This window comes from Fundulus heteroclitus, chromosome 14 (assembly GCF_011125445.2).
Source record: "Fundulus heteroclitus isolate FHET01 chromosome 14, MU-UCD_Fhet_4.1, whole genome shotgun sequence".
Classification (NCBI taxonomy): Eukaryota; Metazoa; Chordata; class Actinopteri; order Cyprinodontiformes; family Fundulidae; genus Fundulus; species Fundulus heteroclitus.
The window spans coordinates 17,517,139-17,535,135 of NC_046374.1; the positions used below are offsets into that span (position 1 = coordinate 17,517,139).

At 39.5% G+C, this 17,997-nt stretch overlaps 1 protein-coding gene across 2 annotated transcripts; it reads left to right on the forward strand.

Annotated features, from left to right (window-relative positions):
* Window positions 1–1,666: 1,666 nt before the first annotated feature.
* Window positions 1,667–17,787, forward strand: LOC105934611 (carboxypeptidase Z). Of its 2 annotated transcripts, none has more exons than XM_021322686.2 (11): window positions 1,667–1,840; window positions 2,143–2,172; window positions 4,293–4,667; window positions 9,337–9,585; window positions 9,661–9,884; window positions 11,820–11,981; window positions 12,099–12,257; window positions 15,259–15,379; window positions 15,593–15,732; window positions 15,916–16,015; window positions 17,421–17,787. In XM_021322686.2, the coding sequence occupies exons 1-11, from the start codon at window positions 1,768–1,770 to the stop codon at window positions 17,768–17,770; spliced, it is 1,983 nt and encodes a 660-aa protein (XP_021178361.2). In that variant the 5' UTR covers window positions 1,667–1,767; the 3' UTR covers window positions 17,771–17,787. The 2 variants fall into 2 exon arrangements, with proteins under 2 accessions (XP_021178361.2, XP_012730151.2); XM_012874697.3 differs by having other exon boundaries at window positions 1,668–1,840; window positions 9,367–9,585.
* Window positions 17,788–17,997: the final 210 nt, after the last annotated feature.

Below are 17,997 nucleotides of genomic sequence, written 5' to 3' on the forward strand. Positions count from 1 at the left end.
TGCTCATGTAACTGAAGTGGGTAGTAATCAGGCCTGCTGTTAATAACCATGTCTCGCTCTAGAATAAAGAAAAAAGATTACTCTTATGGAAAGTTTAGCACCGTCTCAGCGCGAGGCACCCTGGTGCTTTTGTTTCTGCCTGAATAGGAGCAGATTAGCAAGTGAAACAACAGTCCACATGTTACTGGAATAATCTGAGAAAGGATGCTGGTTTATGATGTTGCTGCAGCAGCAAAAAACTAACAAAAAAAAAACACTTGAAATGGGACGAGCAAATAAAGATAACTTATATCAGAGTGAGAAGAGCAACTGATACTGCAGTCTGCACACAGTCACTTGTATTTGTGTTCACCTTCTGGATTTTTAATTTAAACCGGTCTAAATCAATAGTCATAGAGTTTCTGAATGTCTCTTAATACTCCTTTGGATTGCTGATGTTTTATCGCAAATTTTCAGTCCAGTACTTTCAGAGATGTTATTTATATGTGTATTTTTTTTTACTTTCAAAGACACTCAACTCTGACTTTTCAGTTATTTAGGTATAAAAAAAAGATATGGTAGTATTTTAACACCCACAAGGTGTTGATTGCACACCTTCCCAGGAATAGCTGGCCTACTGAGATTATTCAAAGAGCCCAATAACGACTCATCCGGGTCACCAGAGAGCCCAGAACGTCTGAAGCGCTGCAGACCTATCCCACCCCAGTAGAGGTCAGCGTTTCTGATTCAACAACAAGAAAGAGAGACTGTGGAAAAATGGCACCCACGGGACAGTTCAGAGGCCAAAAGCATCGCTGGTCACCCAAAAGAGAAGAAAAGCTGGTCTTACACTTACAAATAAAAAAAAAAATACAGATCACCACCAAGACTTTTTGGGAGAAAAAACTCTGTGGACCTCTTTTGAAATTATCAGTTTCATCACATCTGACATGAGGAGAATGACCAACAGCACACCTGCAGAAAATAAAGAAATACAAATGTGTGGCCTAGTCAAAGTACGGACTTAAATCTGAGTGAGATACTCTGGGGTGGCCTCAGACGCACAGTTCAATGCTCTAAAGCCCTCCAGTGTGGCTGAAGAAGGGTGGACCAAAAATTCCTTGACAGTGATGTAAAGCTCTCATCGTCAAGCATCGCAAAAGCTTGCTTGCTGTTGGCAAAAACACTTGTGCGGTGATTTCCTTTTCCCCTCAGGATATGGCTGGAGATTTTGTATTTACTCTGGTTGCTGTTGTCTGATTAAAATGTGTGTGATTACGACATTAAAGTCTGATAAAACAGTCAAATATCATTATGTATTTCGACCACTTTAAATATGAGGATTAAACAATGGATCTCTGACATTAGGACTCAATCCTAAAATTAAAAAAAGAGGAATAATGATGTTGTCCCTTTAAATTTTACATATGACATAAACCATTGTGCCTAAATCAGTCATCTGCTAAACTGAAAAGTGGGAAACTTTTCCCCCAAAAGGTGAAGAATTGTCCATTTGAATATTCATATTTTTTTCTTCAGCTTGAGAAATGTCTTCTTCACTGTTTTTTCTTTTTTTAGCAACCGTCAGGCCTAATGGCTGCTGGGGAAAAAAAAGAAAAAAAAAAACGGGGAAAAAAAGGAAAGAAAAGTGTCTTTCACGGAAGTTCACTGAAATTTCTAGCGTTTGTGGGAGGTTTACACTCTGAGAAAAAACACACCCTCCGAAGGCGTGTGTAGAGAGGTGGCACATCACGGAGCGGGGATAATAACAACAGGAGTGGGGGGAAAATGCTGCTGGTTCTGCTGCAGATGTTGGTGCTTTCCTGTGGGGCTCAGCCGCGGTGCGACCCGCAGGTTACAGGTAAAAACTTCCTCATCTTTATTATCAGACTGCAGTCTGGGAGCGTCCGGACGCGACGGCTTTCAGCTGCAAGTGAACCCTCTCACAGATGCTTCAGAGTCTTTTTCATATTCTGAATTTAACTCCAAAACAAGTCATGAATATTACCAATTGTTCACTGTTCAACATGGCACGCCGTCAGATATTTAGTCTGCTACAGAGATGTAGAAATATTTAGAGCTGCTTGGATTTTATGATGCCGTTTTTGCAGACACCACTCTGCCACCTGGTGGTGACTAACGGAACTGGTGTGTGTTTTTCAGGACGGTGCAAGCCTTCCGTGGTGGAAAAGCGTGAGTACCCTCCAGCCTGAAGGAAGAAAGTTGTCACGCCTGGTCTGTTCGTCGTCCTCTCCTCTTATCATCCCAGCCCATAATGTCACAGGGAGGTCTGAATTATTAATCACAGCTTCTCAGGATTCTGATCTTGAAACCAAATTGTGTGTCGAGAGACAAGAAATAATAAGAAGGAAAACTCCCACTCTCAGTGTCAATTACATCTCTGCAGGCTTGTTTAAGTCCCTTGATTTCCATACCAAACAGGATCATAAGTCATGCCGGCCGCCGAGTGTTAATGGGATCTGGCCTGGGAGGCTCGAGACGGTTGGGTATTTTTAGATGATCGATGGCAGCATGAAATATTCACATTCTAATTTCCACAGATAATAGAAATATCTAGGCGACGAGGACAGACGGTGGCACACTGTAGCAAATAGAGATACATAATGGATGCTTCAAAATAAAACTGACAGTATTCTTCATCTTCTCGCTCGTCAGAACACAAAAGCAGCACGAGATGATTTGTCCAAACCCAACAAGTTACATGAACTAATTTTATAATGTCTGCACCGATGTGTAGATCTCTGGCTTTAGATTAATATCACTGTCTTACTTTTACAATGTTTTTAAGTTATGATGTAGCCCACTCTAGTTCACTTTAATATGTTTGCACAATGTGTATTGAATTATATTAATTTTACATTAGAGATTATTCTAATGCATGTTACGAGGTTATACAATTGCTAAATGAGATAATGACGTCTATGTTTTAAATATTTATATATATATATATATATATATATATATATATATATATATATATATATATATATATATATATATATATATATATATATATATATATATATATATATATATATCTTTCTACATAAATCTATTTACACTGAGGTTAATATGCCTTTAAAGAGTTTGGGAAACTGTGGTGAAGATGTCAAGGCTTTGAAAGCTTCTTTCAGTATAACTCAAAGAACCTTGATTTAATTAGAGGTCCGGCTGTGGATGCATTTTAAGGCAGCAGCTAAAACAAGAAGAGGCTTCCTTTTGTGAAATCATGGAGAAATGAAATGAAACCGCACAGCATATCAAGAACAGAACATGTAGACCTCCACACGTCTGCTTCACCTTCGGCACAATTTCTAGATCCCTGAAGGTGCCATGTTCAGCTTGTAGAAATAATATCGATAAACATAACTGACCCAAAGCAGGAGAATTTCATGGAGGTTCCCTGGAACAGGAAATGATGAGTGATGTATTTTTATACAGTGTATATAATATTTAATTTCAGTTCAGAAAATAATATATGCAAGCTTTCCCAAAAAAAAGTAAAAAACAAAGCAACTGGACTTGTTTTCCGTAGTTGAAGACATTTCGCTTCCTCTCCAGGAAGCTTTCTCAATTCAAAAATTGAGAGGAGAGGAGAGGAAGCGAAATGTCTTCAACTACAGAAAACAAGTCCAGTTGCTTTGTTTTTTTACTTTTTTTTGGAATGACCATGATCTTGATGACTGAGAATCTTCACCAGCAATATATGCAAGCGTATAAATGTTAAAAAAAGTAAAAAAACGAAACAACTAGACCTTTTTCCGAAGTTTGAAGATGTTTCGCTTCCCAAAAGGCCTTGTTATGGCTTAGATAAGATGCTAACTAACCCGAAACTGGTACTGATTAATTTGCAGGCCAACAATGACCCTAACGACTCCCTATTACTAAGGGGGTGGACCAGTTTTGGTTTATTTTGCATGTTATCTAAGCCATAACACGGCCTTTTTGGCCAACACTATAAAGCTTGGAACTCCACACTACTCCAGACATTTGAATTGAGAAAGCTTTCTGGATGGGAAGCGAAACGTCTTCAAACTTTGGAAAAAAGTCAAGTTGTTTTTTTGTTTTCTTTCCTCTTTTTGGAATGACCATGACCTGGATGGCTTCACCAGCGTAAGCATATAAATGGAAAATTTGGTGGAAGGAAAATATATGTTAAAGAAGTCAATTCCAGAGTTTTAGGGAGAAACATAAGGCGTTAAAAACTCAACAAATTACATTTCCTCATCCTGTCACTAACTCAATAACCATTCCTGATCAGATTTTTTTGTTGTCGCTTCTTTCTGTCCCAGCCCAATGCACAGACGTGATGTTGTCCTATTGCGACGACATGCCCTACACCCGCACCATGTTCCCCAACATCCTCGGCCACAGCACCCGCGTGGATGCAGAGACTGCCACCGAGTACCTCCTCATCAGCGTGGTTGAATCCCTGCTGGGCGGACAGTGCAACCCCGAGATCCGGATGCTGGGCTGCTCGGTTCTGGCCCCCCGCTGCGAGGGCAGCAAGGTGCTGCGGCCCTGCCGTAGCGCCTGCGAGGCGACGCACAAAAAGTGCAGTCAGGCGTTCGAGGGGATCGAGATGGCATGGCCCTACTTCTTAGATTGTGACCGCTTCTTTGTGAGTGACGAGGAGGGATGTTACGACCCACTGGATGGTCTCAAAGGTAACATAGAGATTTAGTATACTTTGTGCACGGCTAAAAACACCTTTTAAATGTTCTTTATTTTGACTTTTCTGTCTGACATGGTAAATTGTAAATTCCTCTGCACCTTCTTAATTTACTTGCTGTATTTCGCTGCATTCCTGCCAGATGGATTCAAGGAATACATGGTCGGGTTTTTAAGATTAGGATAAAATGGAACAGGTAGGAAGACACCCCATAGCTATGCTATGAAGGAAGAAGGAGCGTCTTCAAGCTGAATCCAGTGAGATGTTTAGAGAAGATAGAAAAGCTGTTGACGCATGTTATTATGCTGCTGAACACACTAAGCACCTTTTATGGAACTCCAAAATGCTCAGAATAATAAAAAAAAAAGTATAGCATCATGACTGGAGTCACCACGGATGACACCAGTACAAAAGTATCGACAAGTACGCACACTGAGAAATAGTCTATGAAAACTAATCGATGCTTAAGGATCAGCTACTTGGCGCGCAGCTCCAGCTCACTGACGCTAATTGACAGACAAAATAATTTTATTTTATTTGTTTTTAGACAAAATCATTCTGCTGAAAAGTGTAAATAAGCCAATTAAAAAAAAAAAAACATTATGAAATATAGGCTGACTTTGGGGAAAAGCACAATTTCTGCTGTAACTAAATAGAAATTCCTAAACAACTATTATTGTGAGAAAAATCAATGTATAGTAATGTTTTATAATAAAAATGCACATTTTAAAAGAGAATTAAAAATGTCATAATAATGAGCTTAGAATTGGATGTGCATCCAGTTTTTTTCCCAATTTCCTTTTCCCATTGGATATTCCTCTATTATTTATTCATGTAGATAATTATTTCATAGTGTTTTAGTTTATTTAACTTTGAGCTGTTTGGAGTTCCCTACATTATGAGTCAGCAGCACACTGGAGTCTAATTGAGTCTGTCCACCTAATCTTCACAGTTTTAGTTAATCGTGACATGAATGTGTGGTCAGTTTTTAAACAAAACTCACAGCAATATGTTGCCTTGCATAATTTTTTTCATATTCCACCTTCTGTTTGAGTTATCTTCAAAACAAAAGTTCAGAGTTTGAATTCTGGCTTTGACACGAGGCTACGGTCAAGATCATCAGAGACGACCCGACCGTGCCGGCTGTTTCAACGCTTCTTAGTATTTCTAGTTTGATTGGGAAAAAACTGTTGGGGGCGGGGCTTACAGTCCAAACTAATGGTTCTCCTCACTCACGGTCTGAATTTGTGGAGGATCAGGGAGTTCCTTTTAAGAAGGAAATCAAGTAAACCAGCTTCGCAGCAAATGTTCAATGCCATTCAATTTAATTTTATTTATATAGCGCCACTTCATGATACGTGTCATCTCAAGGCACTTTCCAAAGTCAAATTCAATCAGATTATACAGATTGGATCAGATTATACAGATTCACAGATGAATATTTTTTGAATATATGCCTGAACAATGCTTAAATGACACCCACACCTAAATTGGTTTATATTTGTCCTTTATTAGTAGTCTAAAAGTAAAAGAATAAGAGGGGAATGAGCTGAGCTGAAATTCACATGGTCTTTACTAGATGAGCTGTGTGCCCACTCAGCTTGCTGTCCAAACGATTTCAGGACTTTTCAAGCAAACCAATCTTGGTTTTATTCCCTTCACTATGAAACAGCATATTAAAAACACACGGCTCTGTATCTGTTGATACAGAGAATGTGTCTTGTTGGTGCGCAGCCTGTGCAGCTTAAATACCTAACGACAGATCACTTTAAAATGCTTTGTTTCCTACCACCACTACAGTGCTAAAATACAGTCATATTTAATCGTTTCTCGTTTATAAATCGTTGTAGTTTCCTGGACATTGATATCATTACCACAACAACACTACAGAAAAAAAGGACACAATTTATTCACATCGAATCAAATGAAGCTGTCTTCACTGCAAAAAGGTAACTAAAAGTAAGAAAAATTTTCTTGAAATTTATGGACTTATCCTTGATTCAAGCGGGTAAATAAGATGGTTTGCCAATGGAATAAGATTTTTGCACTTAAAATAGGAACAACCCATCTCCATCATCTTATTTCAAGTGAATATATCTATTTATCTTATTTTAGGGGTAAAAATACTAATTCCATTGGCAGATGATCTTGTTTACCTGCTCAAATCAAGGACAAAAACACTTATTTCAAGAAACTTTTACTTACTTTTAGTTGCCTTTTTGTAGTGTTTGAGTTCATTACTTTTCTATGATTTGCAGATTATCTTTGAACCGTATGAATTTTCCTTTCTAAGTCTGAGATTCTATCGCTTTTCGACCAGCCAGTCCTGTTTGCTCCTCATGACTAAATGAGGTTTATAGAGAGTTTCGGTGCTGAAATCAGGCCAAATACTCAGTGCATACCAGCACTCACTTCAGTGCTCAGTCTTCTGGTTTATAGTGTGCGAAAGACCTCTAAAAACAAAACAAAAAAAACAGCTGACTAGTCCCAAACTGAGAAATCTTCACTTTTTAAAACTGCAATAAAGCTGATAAACCTCCAGGTGATCTGGAGGTCCTTGTACATTTAAAAAGGAGCAAAAGTCCCACAGCGCTACTCCTCCTTTGACCTCTGTGTTAGGCGGTTCCCACAAATTTAACTTCATAATCTGTTTACAGCTGATGACGTTGCATGTCTGCAGCGCACAGAGTAGCAGGAGAGCATTAGTTTATATAAAGTTGTTTTGTGGAGACATCTGGCTGACACACACTTCAGCTCAGCTCAAAATACCATCCAGCTGGATCGCCTTCTGTCCTCGCCTAAACCTCCTGGGAGACATTGACTTGTCCTTTTCATGTTTTGTCTGCAGCTTTGCTTCATGGACAGTCACTCAATGCATTTTCTGGTGATTTATAGGAAACCAAAACACAGATTCCTAATAAAAAAAACAGTTTACCAAAGATAACAAAAAGTGCTCGGCTGCCACTTTTCAGAGTCATCTGTGAAGCAGATGATTGTGTGAACTTCTGAGATGTGTTCACAGACAGCATGAAATGATTTAAACCTTCAGTCGTTTTAGGGCCAAAGAACTGATCCAGGGAAATAAAAGGCGTTGCTCCCAGAGGAAGAATTTAAACATCGTAAAGCGTCTTTTTCTTTTTATTTGCAGAGCAAAGCTTTTTTCCCACCAAGCAGACCGAGACTGCGTTGATTTGCTTTCTGTTCTTTGACATATTGTAATGGGCAATTGGTAGAAAAGAAAATATCACCAGTGGAGTTAAAGACAATTCATAAGAGTGCCAAAAAAATAAATAGTAATAAATAGTAAGACAGAGGACAGGGAAGATCTTTGAATAGATGAACATTGTTGAAATATGTAAAAGTTTCCCTATTAAGCATGTTTTACTTATTAATGTTGGGCATTTTAGGAGTCATTCATCTAGAGCACCTTGCAAAAGTATTCACAACCCGAAAACATTTTTCCTTCACAACCACAAACATCAATATGTCTTATTGACATTTTATGTGATCAACCAAAGGGGATAAAAATGTGCATGATGGTGAAGTGGAATAAAAATAATATATGGTTTTACGTCTTGCCACAGATTCCTAGATTTATTGTCTGGACTTTGACTGGACCATTTTTAGACATGAATATCCTTTGGTCTAAAGGACTCATTATCACTCTGGCTGGGCATTAAGTGTTGAAGTCCTGCTGGGAGGTGAAGCTTTTCCATAATTGTGCTGCACTTTTATCAATCCATCTTTCCAATAATCATGACCAGCTTCACTATCCCTGCTAAATAAAGAAAAAAATCTTCACAGCATGATGCTGCCACTGCCATTTTCTCTGCATTCAGCCTTGTGAGATATTTAAAGTTTAGGATTAGGGGTGTAACAACGCATCGATCCACATCGATTAAAAAAAATTATGATCCAATTACATCGACACAAACTGAAAACATCAATCCACATGGTCATCTTTCAGATATGCCTTTATTTTGAAAATCACAAGGCACAAGCTCATTGTGAACAGGTGATGTGTTGTTATTGTTCTAATTTATTTATAATTAGAACAATACTGTTTTTGATTTAATCTTAATCTTATTTTTGTCTTATGCCAGTAAGAGTTTTAAATATCAAATAATGGTGTTAGACGGACAAATGATATTGCATCATATTGATCACAGACTTGTTAATTAAATTTTTAGAAATTATATTGTAACAGACTTTGTGATATCGGCAAACAGCATACATCCAAACAGATCAATGTATCGTCGTATTGTGATAAAGCTGGTGGTTTATACCCCTACTTAAGATATTATTTTAAAACTTTGCTCCTGCTTCTCCTACGTCTGTCTGCTCTGCTGTGTTCCTTGGTCTTCCTGAGGCTCTTCGTTCACCGACGTTCTCTAACGAACCTCTGAGGCCAGTGAAAGAACAAGTGGATTTATACAGAGATTAAATTACGTACAAATGGTTGTACTTGATCTTATTCATAGTTATCAGTTATAATTGAGCAGATATTTGTTTTTCAAAACTTACTGTTTTTCTCAGATATTTTCATTTTATTGGCACCCCAGTGCTTCCAAATGTATTTCTTAAAACAGATTGTAGAAACAGTTTTATGGACTATCAACTTTCTTTTTATCAAAATGCCATCTCTGTCGTTGATTGTAAGGCAGCGTCAACAGACGGTCCTTTCTTTACTGCAGAAGACGAGGCTGCTCCGACCTCGGAGGCTCCTCAACCCGAACAGGCTGCTGCACCCATCCGCTTCACCTACCACTCCAGCTCCCAGATGATCGGGGTCTTAAAGAAGACCGAGGATCGGTGCCCCGATATTTCCAGGACGTACAGCATCGGCCGCAGCGCTGGGGGCCGGGAGCTGCTGGTGATCGAGTTCTCGGACAGTCCTGGAGAACATCAGCTACGTGAGTAGAGCTCTGACTCAAGCAGTATCTCCCTTTAGCGTATCCACCCTTAATATTAAATGTTACTCCGCGTAGTCGAGCCGGAGATGAAGCTCATTGGCAACATCCACGGAAATGAAGCCCTGGGTGGCCAGCTGCTGATCTACCTGGCTCAGTACCTGTGCTCAGAGTATCTGCAGGGAAACGAGCGCATCCAGACGCTCGTCAACAACACCCGCATCCACATCCTGCCCTCCATGAACCCAGACGGATATGAGGCGGCTGCAACTGGGGGCGGGGACAGTGGCAGTGATGAAGAGGTGACTACTCCAAGGTTATATACATTTATGGTTAATATCATTTTATGCTTCCATGTTAGATATTAACTGCATGGTAATAGAACCACAATGTGGCAGTTTAGCTCCCAGCAGAAGAGCATAAATATGCATGATGGCACATTTTAAACTAATCGCTGTCAGCGATGAAAGTGCTTTCTAAATGGTCAGCCAGGTGGGTTGGATTTGTTTCTAAAGTTTACTCCAGAAAGTGACCCTGGATGGAGATATTTCTTTATATTATCCTCAACCATCACACTGGAGCTTTGTTGGGGAAGAGTGCAAAGCATTTCTGATTGGATAAATAATCTCACCATGAGATTTCAGATAATTCAAGGCAAGGCAAGGCAAATGTATTTGTATAGCACAATTCAGTACAGAAACAATGCAAAGTGCTTTACATGATTAAAATATAGGAAAATAAAACAGAATAAAAACAAGTAGGAATAAAATGTAGAACGAAATAGAACATTAAAAACAGTTGGACTAAAAAAGTTGAACTAGTGACGTTTCAGTAGAACAGTCTCCGTGTTTGGTTCTGGTTCTAGGTATGCAGAGCAGGCTGGAGCCAGAAGACCTGAGTGGTCTGGAGGGTTGATACACTGATAACAAGTCTGTGATGTATTTAGGTGCTAAGCCATTTAGTGATTTATAGACTAACAGAAGTATTTTAAAGTCTGTTCTCTGAGATATAGGGAGCCAGTGTAAGGACTTTAGAACTGGGGTTATGTGCTCTACTTTCTTAGTCTTGGTGAGGACGCGGGCAGCAGCGTTCTGGATCAGCTGCAGCTGTCTGATCCACTTTTTAGGCAGACCTGTGAAAACGCTGTTGCAGTAATCAGTTCTACTAAATATAAACGCATGGATTAGTTTTTCTAGATCCTGCTGAGACATTAGTCCTTTAATCCTAGAAATGTTCTTCAGGTGATAGAAATCTGACCTTGTAACTGTCTTTAGATGCTTTTGGAGGTTCAGGTCTGAGTCCATCACTACACCCAGATTTCGGGCCTGATTAGTGGTTTTTAGCTGAAGCGACTGAAGCTGTGTGCTAACTTTTGATCTCTCCTCTATTAGTCCAAATATTATTACTTCTGTTTTGTTTTTATTCAACTGTAGACAATTTTGGCACAACCAGGCATTGATTTCTTAGTATTTGCTCAGCACTTGAACTTGTTCATAGTCACCTGGTGACATGGCGATGTAGAGCTGTGTGTCGTCTGCATAGTTATGGTAGCTGATGTTGTTGTTTTTTATGATCTAAGCAAGAGGGAGCATGTAGATATTGAACAGGAGGGGACCCAGGATGGACCCTTGGGGAACCCCACATGTGATTTTTGTCATCTCTGATGTAAAGTTACCTACTCACACAAAAAAGTCCCTGTCCTTTAAGTAGGAATTAAATCAGTGAACAAAAAAGCATAAATGTAGATTTTTTTTATCCATGTTCTCCAGCTGCAAGTTAGTCAATCAATAAAATCAGTTTACAGGTTATTATTTACTAGCTTACATAAACAGCTACCAACTCTGCCTGGCAGTGGAAACACAGATGACAAACAGCCGAGGGGAAATGAAGGATTCAGGATAATTCAGTTTCTCTGGGTAAAGGTTCAGGGAAGCATGGAAAGCATAATAGACTTAAAATGGTGTTAATTGGCTTATGACACATTTTAAACAGACATTTTGTCTAAAAAGATCAACATAAATAAAATAATAGTAATGATGATAATAATAGTAAAACTTGTACTATTATTAAAATTACTATTATTATTTTATAAACATACAACAACAACACCAACATAAATGAGTTTACTGAAATAACTGTTTACTGAAAACCTTTCTGCACAGATTAAACAAATACACAACAAATAAACAGAAATGATTCGTTCTAACTTGTCTTATAATTTATTTGTAAATGTACAGGGTTACAGTTACGGCTCCAGGAACATCGGACGAAACAACGGGCAGAACATCGATCTGAACAGGAACTTCCCTGACCTGACAACCATCGTTTACCGAAGGCGCAGGCAGAAGGGCTTTCGCATCGACCACATCCCAATCCCAGACAATTACTGGTTTGGTAAGGTACAGAATGACTCTTCATGGTCCAAAAGACAGAACTATCTCAAAACGTTTTTTTTTTTTGCTGCCTTGAAACAAGTAAACTGATGTGAATTTGAGTCTTTAAATGCTGGAATTCAGGTTGCACCAGAGACGTACGCCGTTATGAAGTGGATCCGCTCCATCCCGTTTGTGCTCTCTGCTAGTTTCCACGGCGGGGACCTGATGGTCTCTTACCCTTATGATCTGTCCCAACACCAGCGTGGACAGAACATGTTCTCCCCAGCACCAGACGATAAGGTAAGCAGGTTGCGTCAAACACCGGGTTCACCAGAAAAGCATCAAGGGGTTGAACAAAGTGTCAAAGTGTTTTATGCATACAGCATACATGTACAATAAACAGCGGAGTGCACTGTATATTGTACAGTGCATTACAGTTTGTCCCCCTTACAGATTTCTTCTGTTTTTGTGTTTCTAAATTTATTTTAGCTCTTCAATTTTTTTTATCTCAGCCAAAAGAAGAAAACCCAGAATAAATCTAAAAAGCAGTTTTGAAAGGATTATTTAATTTACTAAGGTGAAAAAGCCACTTGGCCCTGTATGAAATTTTAGCTCCCTTCTAAACCTACTATCTACCGTCAGGCATAGCTGATGCTGCCAAAGTAAAAGACTCATGCATGTGGCGGCTGTTTTTGTGAATAGCTTTGTGTAGCGGCGACCTGCGGGTAAAGGTCTAAACCACTGAGCTATATAATACACTGGAGGGCTGATTTTGCCGAAAAACTGAAGTCACTGGCCGCCATCTTGCTACTCCCTACTCTCACAGAGCCCCACAGGATTTGGTTGCAACAACAAGCAGTTCTCTGGCTGAGTGAAAACGTTTCACAGGTAATTCTACAGTCAGCGGATGTACTAACACTATCAACTACTAGGAAATTAGGTGCTAAAATATTTTACATGTTATTCATATTAAATATGAATATATGTATACATAAGTATGTGTATATGTATATATGTATATATATGTATACACATATGTAAATATATGTTTTTGTATATTGTTATTTATATATTCCTAAATGTTATATATATATATTTAAATAAATAAAATGCAAAATATTTCAGCACATGACTTTCTCAGTACTTGATAGTTTTAGAACATAACATAAAAGTATATGGCATTTGACATTTTAAAAGTTTTAAGCCCCCCCTGAACATGAGAAAATTCTCGTTATTTGATGTTGTAGCGCACGTATTCCCTAGTTACTGGGGGGAAATGGGGAGTACCAATATGGCAGCTGGTGGCTTCAAAGCGACTCGTTCTAACAGCGGGCGATTAACGCTCCAGTGTATAGCTCAGTGGTCTAAACGGTTTGTGCGCAGGACGTGTGGGGTCTGCAGAGATGTTGGCAGCCTTTTTCCAAACCCTAGACCCATAAAGGTTCTGGATAGAGGACAGGTCAGCCCTGAAGGATCTTTTCTGCAGACTTAATTGCTAACTGCAGTTTGGAGGTGTTCTGTTTTGTGGATGAGCCAAACCACCGATGGACTGGCCTGATTAAATAATGACAGTGTGGAAAGTGACCAGCAGCTCCTGTGGGAGCTTGCACTTCTTGAGTTGCTGCAGTAAGTCCAGTCTTTGCCGGGCCTTCTTCCAAACAGTGTCTACATGTGAGGAACATCTGAGGTCCCGAGAAAGGGCAGCCTCCTTACCAAATTGTTTTTGTCACCCTTATTGAGTAATATTTTTGGCTGATTATTTTTTACTTCTACTTGAGTGAAAATATGTTGAAACGATGCTACTTTTACTTTAGTATAAACTTTTATGGCTACTCCACCCACCTGATACGGCAAATAAGTGTAATGTTCTTTTTTTTTGTTTATTTTTGCAGCTGTCTTATCAGTCCACAAACTGTTTTACCAAAGGCTGTGGGATGATCTAGATGTTTTCGGGTAAATGTGAGATGTAAATGTTCACCTTGGAACAAATGGAGACCATGTTTGACCAAGCTTTTTGTTGTTGAATCATTAGCTCTGACTTTGACTAAGAACAGTGAGGGCTGCATTGCTTTAGATGCAGTTTTGGATTCTTTTGTGAACTCCCAGATGGTTGACCATCCAATTCAATGTTCCATTTAAACTATATAGCGCCAATTCACAACACACGTCATCTGAAGGCACTTTATAAAGTCAAATCTAATCAAATCATCCAGTTTGGTCAAAAAAGTTTCTTATTTAAGGAAACCCAGCAGATTGCATGGAATATTGACAAGCAGCATTCACTCGTGGAGAAACGTAGAGCCACAGGGACAGTCGTCTGCATTGTCCATGGCTTTGCAGCAATCCCTCATACTGAGCAAGCATGAAGTGACAGTGGAGAGGAAAACTCCCCTTTAACAGGGAGGAAAACCTCCAGCAGAATCAGGCTCATTGTGAACTGTCATCTGCCTTGAATGACTGGGGGTTAGAGAAGACAGAGCAGAGACACAAAAGCACAGAAGCACACATTGATCCAGGAATCCTTTCTATACGGTAATGGAGGATCATCTTCCATTACCCAGTCCTGGGAAGGTTCTCCATGTTTTTTTTCCATTTGTGGATAATGACTCTCACTTCGGTTCACTGGAGCTTTCCAACCCTTTCCTCATAGATCTAGATCACTTTGTTTCTCATCTGTTCTTAAGTTTCTTTTGATAACATGTTGCTCTTTGGGATATTTTAGTCTCCTTCCTGTTGTCAGACGAGTTCTAATTAGGCGGACGGAGGGCAGTCGTGCGTAGTTGTACTGAAAAAACAAAACAAAAACATTTTAGTTCTTCATTAAAAATTTTTAGGATGAATTTTATATTCACAAAGGACCTTGTGGAATTTTATAGCTTTTACCCCCTAATAAGCAGTAAATGCAGAAGTGTCATCGGACATTTTGTTTCTTTCAAAGCTGAAAAAAACATTTAAATATAAAAAAAAAAAAATGTCTTCTGAAACATATTTTGAAATGTTGCCTTTTCCATTGAACAAACATTATTTCTACCAGGAATTCCTTGCATCTCCATGTTTTATTTATTAACCCAGATTCATACAAGATTTACTCAAGATACATCTTACATCTACCTGCATGATTTCATATTAAAAGGCATTTTGGCTGCATTTCAACAAGCAAGGAGGCGCAGACGGTCACGGGGTGTGCTCTGACAAATTCACACCATGCCACAACAAATACACACAATACTACACAGACTACAGCAGAAAGACACACTAATACAACACAATGAGAATCTGTGTGTGTCTGTGTGTGTTTAAGGTTTTTAAACTTCTCGCGAGAACTTATGCAGATTCCCACAAAACAATGTCCGTGGGATCATCCCACGCTGGCAGCCAGAAAGGGGTCATTAACGGAGCGCAGTGGTCCAGCATCGCAGGCGGTGAGTAGAAAAGCATTCCTAGAAACCCGAGTGTTTGTGTGACAGCTGTAATTCTCACTGCAGCCTGTAGAGGTCACTGTAAGACCAGGCGTGATGAGGAGCCTGGGAGGCAGGAGGGGGGGATTCTGTGAGCGCTGGAAGGGGAAGGTGATCTCAGTCTGTTCAGGGGTATCCTTAAAGCGGTTTGTTGTTGTTTTTTTTGTCTCTGGCCAGGTATGCAAGACTTCAACTACCTTCACACCAACTGTTTCGAGGTGACCGTGTCTCTCGGAGGGGACAAATTCCCTCCTGAGGAGGAGCTGGCCCTCAGCTGGCAGGATAACCAAGAGGCTTTGATTGCCTTCATTGAGGCAGTGAGATATTTCTTCTGTAACTTGATATTTGAGAGGATAAAAAATATACTGAAGGTGTACTGAGGACAGATGCTTTTGTAGATGTAATACTTTTTTATGTTTTACATTACTATCATATAACAAAATGCGAAGTGAATGGTGGAGAAAAAAAACAACAACATTGATTGCGGTGTCGCTGACCAGGCTCATCGAGGGATCAAAGGAATTGTAAAAGATGAGGATGGAAAAGGAATAAAAGGGGCAAGAATATCCGTCAGAGGAATACGGCATGACGTTACCACAAGTAAGTATAACTTGGGCAAATTCAATGGGTGGACGATGAAATGCACCAGGAGGGATGGGATTTGGATTCCTTTGAACGTTTCCACGTTTTGTCACGTTGCAACCATTAATCTAATGTGTTTAACTGGGATTTTATGTTTTAGACCCACACAGCTAGTGCTTCATTTTGAAGTGCAAAAAAGATGTATTTTTGAATAAAAAAATAATAATCTGAAATGCTTGGCCTGAGGCAACTTCGCCAAGTATTTTTTCCAAGTGTTTTCCTGTCTGTGCTGAAGGAAAGCATGCCCCACAGCATGATGCTGCCACTACCATGTTTCAGCATGAGAATAGTGGGTTCAGGATTAATGAGCTGTAGTTTTACGTTTCTGATGCACATTTTGTCTTAAATTATAGGGGGTGGATTGAAGCAATCTAAACTTCTAGCGGCTTTCTTTCCAGAATAACTTTATTCTTTCCGCTCTTCCATAAAGGCTAGACTTGTTGAAAACTAATAGTGTTTGTGTCATTAAATAATCCCAATGGAGCTATGGAGCTCTGCAGCTCCTCCAGAGTTACCATGAGTCTTGCAGCTTTTCTGATTGATGCAGTCCTTGGCCCACCTATAAATTAGCAGGTTAGCAGTTGAGCCTTACTCTTTCTGTTTTAAAATGAAGCATTGAACAGAGCTCTTAAAGCTTGGAAAATGGTTTTATAACCTAATCCTGCTTTTAACTTCTCCACTCCTGACTGTCTGCTGGGCTCCTTTGTCTTCTTGATGCTCTTTCTTCACTAATGTTTTCTAACAAACCTTTAGTGCCTTTACAGAACAGCTGAATTTATGCTAAAATAAAAATCCATGCAGGTGGGGTATTTTTACCTATTTTGTGGCCTCTGAAAGTGGTTCACGGCACCGGATTTTATTCTGGATAATTTTTTGTGAAGGAGGCTGAATGCAACCGTGTGTCACATTTTGGTAACCATGTATTCTTCTCCTTCCACTTTACAATCAGGCACAACTTCCTGTTGGTCTAAAACGAGATATCCCGATAAAATATGTTGACGTTGCGTTGTGACTAAATATGAAAAAGTTCAAGCGGTATAAATAAATTTGCATGGCACGGTACATCTCAACATAGAATGTTTTTTTCTTCTCTATTTTCAGCGAACTTAAAAAAAAAGGCTTTAGATTAATCTATTTATTTTTAACCTTAATCTTCACTTTGGTCCCATGTATATTTTCAATGTCTAATTCCATATTTCAACAGGTAACTTTTGTGTTTGTAGTCATTAAAACAATATCCAGCATTTAAATTGCACAGTATCGAGAGATTTTGCACTGAGATTGTGTTGCTTTATTTTTCTAGTAAGCCTTTATAAATTCAGCTTTAAACATAATCATACCACCCATTTTTATGCCTGCCCAGCTGAAAACGGAGTCTACTGGCGCCTCCTCACACCGGGCGTCCACATCGTCTCTGCCTCGGCGTCTGGCTACACCCGAGCCACGAAGAAAGTCCACCTCCCTGCCGGCATGCTGAGTGCAGGTCGGGTGGACTTTGTGCTGCAGAAAGCTCCTCCAGACTCTGACCTGCAGGAGGCTGAAAGAATCGTGAGCACGTACGAGCGATTTGACCCCTACAACCAGTACACTCAGTACACCATGATGGCTGACGCGAACCAGCAGCGCGTGGAGAGAGCGGAGAAACCCTGGTGGTGGAGCTACTTTGTCTCACTTGGGGGTCCTGCCCCAACCTGGCTGCTGAAACGCGATTAGAGCTTAAAGACGGAAAAGAGGAAGAAATACCCAGCACAGCTTGCTTTTTTTTGTGTGGAGTAATGCATGCTTTCAGATCTACATGGTTGGCCATTTTACTAAGCACCTTATACCTTTTAAATAAAAATGACTTTGTGTAATTGGTATCATGTAGCCAATGTAATATTTTACGAAAACTTTGCAAAAAAAATAAAAAATAATAATAATTCTAAGCCTTATAAAGCCTT

Bases quoted from the DNA above. Each gene is read 5' to 3' on its own strand.
- LOC105934611 (XM_021322686.2), top strand. From the start codon at position 1,768: ATGCTGCTGGTTCTGCTGCAGATGTTGGTGCTTTCCTGTGGGGCTCAG. The intron at 12,258-15,258 runs GTAAGCAGGTTG...TGTGTGTTTAAG, and splicing joins CCCCAGCACCAGACGATAAG to GTTTTTAAACTTCTCGCGAG. The intron at 15,380-15,592 runs GTGAGTAGAAAA...GTCTCTGGCCAG, and splicing joins GTGGTCCAGCATCGCAGGCG to GTATGCAAGACTTCAACTAC.